The 6,000-nt window shown below is 34.3% G+C and overlaps 1 protein-coding gene across 1 annotated transcript in view; it reads right to left on the minus strand.

Moving 5' to 3' along the window:
- LOC137006233 (zinc finger protein 135-like) overlaps positions 1 to 6,000 on the minus strand; it is a 160,718-nt gene that overhangs the window by 25,346 nt on the left and 129,372 nt on the right. The window contains exon 4 of the mRNA XM_067366859.1: positions 392 to 582. Within this exon, the coding sequence (XP_067222960.1) occupies positions 392 to 582 (191 nt within the window). The remainder of the gene's footprint in view (positions 1 to 391; positions 583 to 6,000) is intronic.

Below are 6,000 nucleotides of genomic sequence, written 5' to 3' on the forward strand. Positions count from 1 at the left end.
TGCTCTTCACTGAATAGCTTTTGTAACTAAAAAATGGTTAATATTTAATTTATTAACCAGTGATGATAATATGCAGAGTTATTTTATATTTGATTACTTTATCCATTTTCTGTACATGAAAACTACTGTTAGATACCTGAAAAACCTGAAAAGTAGTGTTTATTTATTTGAATATTTGCTGTGTTGTATTTATTTGTGATGTTGCTTGTATTATTATTATTTGTTCTTATTTTCTTTATTTTTATTTGACAGTAGTCATATTTTCCCTGAACATTGCACATACTGAAACCGTAACCCTAAAACCGTGATACGTACCAAACCGTGAGCAATTTGAACCGTTACACCCCTACTGAGAACACTTGTAAAGTTTTTCTCCAGTGTGGATCTTCATGTGTATCGTCACGTGACTTTTAATAGTGAAACTCTTTCCACACTGATCACACGTGTGCAGCTTCTCTCTGCTGTGGATCCTCTCATGTGTTTTCAGGTGTGATGACTGACTGAATCTCTTGTCACAGTGTGAACACTTGTAAGGTTTTTCTCCAGTGTGAATCCTCTGGTGCACTTTTAAATCACTCTCTGTAATAAAAGTCTTCTCACACTCAAAGCACATGTACTCTCTCACACCAGTGTGTATTTTCTGATGTTAAATATATTAAATATATTTGATCAAAGACAAAATTATCAATTTTCAATTCACACTTATTTGTATGGCGCCTTTTCACAATACACCGTTTCAAAGCAGCTTTACAGGAAATGCATGTCAACATTATAATTTAGAATGATTTGTTATCAGGAGACTGTGACCAAATGATATTAATATAATGATATTGTGATATTAACAGCCATATTTTTACACCAACGTTTAGATTGATATTTAATTTATTTTCCTAAAACTGTGTAATTATTAAGGGCCGTTCACAGCAGACTTCTCCTTCCACTGACTTCCTTTCATGCACATGTGAATGTGGGACACCAGAAACACAAGATCAAGTGAATTTTTCAGTAAAGTGGAGTAGATTGAATATTTTAAAATTTGAGTGATTATTATTTGTTATTTATCTTGACATTGCCGTGTCTGTAGAAAGTTCACATGCTCAAAGTCTAGACTGACTGCATCTTCAAATGTGTTATTTTCAGTGTCCTACATGATTCACTCAACCCTGTTACTTCTGACATGATTTTCCTCCTTTCAAATCCAGAGGATTTCTTAAAACTGTGACACCAGGAAATTATATAATCTGGGCTCTTTTCTACAGCATGATGGGAGGACAAGACAATCATCTCAATCCATTGTCTCAGTTTTTACACAAATGAATGACTGCATTCATCAACCCTGTTACCAAAGTTACTGTAAGAAGAGATTTTGCTCAAGTTTCACTCACAACCCTGTCAGCCATTCTGGAAAGTTCATTTACTTCAAACATTTTGGTGTTTACAGTTTATTCCTAAAATTAGCAATGTTGTAAACTGGATTGAAAATGCCTAAATTCTGGCAACACTCCTGGAAATTGTGAACCAGACATGAAATACAGGTAAAATAAATATTTAGTTTGATGTGATGTTGACAATCAATATGAGATTTCTCAAACTGAGTATTAAAAATTAACATTATGTATCATTTCATAGTTCAACTGTTTACCTAAATGTGCAGAAGTGCTTGAATCTTTCTAACATGAATGTTGTTCAGCATCATGAATGAATGAAGAATAAACACCAACCTCTTTGTTCTTCAGTATCTTCAGTGTGTTTCATTCTGCAGGGTTCTGGATCACTCATGTTCTCACTGTCCTCTTTAATAAACTCAGTCTTTACTGGTTTCAGCTCTTCCTGATGCTCTGATGCTCTTCTGATGGGAATATTCCAGCATTTATTGATCAACTGCTGTGGGAGGAGCTTCACTGATGATGTGACTGCTGAGGGAGGATCTTCATTAAGTGAATTGCAGTGGGCGGGGCTTTGTTGACTGAACTGCAGATTGGTTGGAGGAGATGATCTGCCCAAATCAAAAATAAATCAGTTACTGTGTTTGTTTTTATAGGGTTGAAGTCCAGACATCAAACTGTAGTGTCTGCATCAAATGAAATGTACAAAAGTGATTTTACATAGAAAATTCACTAAATGAAATGTGTCTGTTTAATGTTTTAAATTACTTTAGTGAAAACAAAATGTTTTAATGTCCCATCATCATTTAGTGTAACAGATATATTTAATGCAAAAAGGAATCAGTTATTTTGACCTGTATTTAATAAAAATATATAAAAGAGTAAGAGATCATACTAAATTTAATTATATTTTAAATGATTAAAAACTTCTTGCTGACAAATTGGTGAAAACTGGTGGTTTGAAGGAAAGTGGCAAAGGATAAAGATTTAAAATGACAATTAAAGAGTGTTTTGGGCTTCAGTGTGATCCTTCAATACAGTGTTTGAATTTGTCATCAAGTGATTCTCGTTCTAAATATGCCTGAAAAGTTTTATTTCTTTTTCTTTTCTTTTTTAAATTAATTTATTAATTATTTTTTGTGCAATTTTAACCCTTTTTGTATTTCACCCATAAACTAAGTGCATTCAGAATTTATATCGGTCTATCATAAAGTAACTGATGCTAATTCAGAACTTCATTCTGTTTCTCCATTAAAATATTGACAGATATCTAGAAAAGTAGTAAAGAACAGTAAGAAAGAACAGTTAAAAGCATAAAGACAAAAATAATTGTTCATATTTGAGGTCCACAAATCCCCTCAGTCTGTTGACAGCAATGAAATGAGCTTTAAGTGTCAATTTACAGCAGATCTGAAGATATCAGCATAATAAATGAGGTGAAAACAGGAACTATTGACATGAAATAAAGAGTGTTTTCAGCAGTTTCTCTGTTGATATTGATGATCCTCAGACTATCAACACTCATTCAACAAGACATTCACATCATTAGCAGATCATCTCACTTTATTCTGAGTGTTTGCTGATAGAAACACATTATTAGAGTCCTATAAACTGCTCTACTGAAAGACAATACTGTTATTTCTCACAACATGAAATGGATAAAACACCAATAATACAAAAACACACTAATGACACTCATCTTCATCAACCACTGCTGCTAAATAACCACAGCAATATAATATATATATGAACTGAAAGTTTGGTTTTCTAATAATAAGTACATTGATTGCAGGAGTGAAATTAGCTTTATCCAGCAATATTGGAGATGCTGTTACGCGTCCCTCAATCATTTCTCCTTCTACACTTAATGCAGTTCACCATCTGAGGAAGCCTTTTACTCCACAGACTCCCATTCTGGTTTATATCTCTGAAAACTTTTATCTTTTTCTTTCACATGCTGGACTAATAACAGCTGCCATCATGAGCTACTCTCTGTAAAGTTAAACTTCCCACCACTGTCAGCATCCAGTCTGGATGATCATGTGATGTATCAACCAATGACAGAGAGCTTTACTTAAACTGAGCCTCAAGACAGAAGCTCAAGAAAATCTTAAGTCTGTGGCTGTTTTTGACGTTTCATATCAGGCCTCCTCTGATCACACTCCATCACAGTGAGAAAACAAGAAACTAATGTTAAATATTTTTATTTGGACAGACCAAACCATAATGTATCAGAATACACTCAGTGTACAGATAAACATTTTACCAAATAAAAACAAAACATTTAGTTTTAGATAAATTAATCTGATTAATTGCACAATGTGGTGATCGCAATTTAATCACGTCAAATTTGGCTGATAATTTACCCCCAAGAGATATTACAAAAAAATGCTTTAAAATAATTTATTTGATTCAACATGAGGGTGAGTAAATGATAATTATTAATTATTAATATGGAAATACGATTTATTTATTGAAGTTATACTCATTCATTCAGGAATGAAGTAAATGGCTCTCTTTATGAGTGCACCACTAAATCATTGATTCAGCCGATTGATTCGCTCAAAACGCAGATTCATTCAGAAACAAAACGAAACACTGTTTAATAACAACATCATACTAAATTAAAAGCAAAACATTTATAATAGTTTTAGATGAATGATCATATTAATAAAAAACATGTTCCAGAAATTGACAAAGTAGTTCCTTATGCAATGATGTCCATTCAGTGAATGAAAGCTTTACAAAAATTGCAAATAGTTTAAGTAGAAATCTATAATCTCAGAGTTTTTCTCTAAGTGAGATCTTTCCAGCAGGATTTGTGAGTCTGAGACGGGGAGAGTTTTCAGTTTCTGCACATCAAACTGTTACATGTTAAATCTCTAATTACTTTATTACAATGAATCTTATCATAAAATCAAACCATGTTTCATAGTTATAGTCAATTCATAGTTATTTATCAGCAGTGGTTGATGAAGATGAGTGTCATTAGTGTTTGTTTTTTAATTATTTGTGTTTTATCCACGTCATGTTGTGAGAAATAACAGTATTGTCTTTCAGTAGATTAGTTTATAGTATTTCATATATCCAATAATCATTTTCTAACAGAAAACACTCAGAATAAAGTGAGATGATCTGAATGTCTTGTTGAATGAGTGTTGATAGTCTGAGGATCATCAATATTAACAGAGAAACTGCTGAAAACACTCTTTATTTCATGTCAATAGTTCCTGTTTTCACCTCATTTATTATGCTGATGTCTTCAGATCTGCTGTAAATTGACACTTAATGCTCATTTCATTGCTGTCAACAGACTGAGAGTATTTGATGACTACAAATATGTACAATTATTTTTGTCTTTATGTGTAGAACTGTTTTCCTCAACCCTGTATCCCATGAAATACGTTCTGAGGAAACTATTTTGCAAATCGCAATTACGTTACATGCCAACATATAAGCAGTGCTATTACGTTGGTCCTTAACCTAATAAAGCCAATTTATTGCAGTGGTATTACGTTTGTCCTGAACATAATACATCCAAAGCAGGTTTCTTTTCACACGTAGCAGCTAATGCTGTTCATTTTGTTTTAATTATTTACTCCCTTTTTTCTGATCGGGCTACAAAATATTATTTATGCCAGGGGGAGTCAAATGGCGGCACCCAGATAATTTTTATCTGGCCCTCCAACTGGTTTTTGATGTTTAAAACCGCTCGCAATCTGATATCAAAGTACCCGCAAAGGTTTAGCGTTTTCAGCGGTGAGTTTAACAACGCACGTGATCATTCAGCGGTTAGTTTAGCAACACTCAACTGCAGGTAAAACGGCATTAAAAGGTGAGTTTAACATGCTCTTAGACGCTTGCAAGTAAGCAGTTTTAGCGTTTTCTTGTCATAGGATAACGTATCGGAGGTTTGATTAAAAACTGTTGAGTCAGGACAATAAGTTGTGTTTAGAAACTTCCCAGATAGCAATTACGTTTGGGCCACATGTGAGTATTATCTGGCACATATGGCCTAGATGTGGCATGGCTGAACAGATATGGGCCAAATTGTAGCCATATTTGTTTTGCCATAACTTTAAAAACTGCGGGAAATGCTCTCTTGGTTCACAACTGATTTTGAGGTCTATGGCCCAGATAACAACAAACACATACCATATGTGGTTGAGCTATGGCACACAGTGAGAAAAGCCGACTTGTGGTAAACATTTGGCTTATACGTGGAAAAACACAGGAATCCTGAAATCAAGTGCGGCTAACATCTGCCGTTCCACACCTCAGGTTGCTATGCATCTTCCCTCCTATTGGTGGAGAGCCTACGGCGCGAATTTGACTGAGTGAGCAGCAGTGAGACGCGGGCAGCGGGCGGCATTTCTGCTTTCCTCACGACTGTGTACGTTCAGGTAAGTGATGTTTTGGCACTTTAAAGTCATATAATTGAAATATGCAGCATTATGTGTCAATATTGCATGTTATTAAGCGTGTAGTTATTCGTTTAATTGAGCAAGGGGTCAAATTAGCTAATATTTTCCTCAGTTTAACAATACAGTTTAACGTTAGGGGTCCGCTGGCTTGCCGTTTTAAATTCCGATGTTTTTGGCTATAAATCAACAGT

This window comes from Chanodichthys erythropterus, chromosome 3 (assembly GCF_024489055.1).
Source record: "Chanodichthys erythropterus isolate Z2021 chromosome 3, ASM2448905v1, whole genome shotgun sequence".
In the NCBI taxonomy this organism is placed as follows: domain Eukaryota; kingdom Metazoa; phylum Chordata; class Actinopteri; order Cypriniformes; family Xenocyprididae; genus Chanodichthys; species Chanodichthys erythropterus.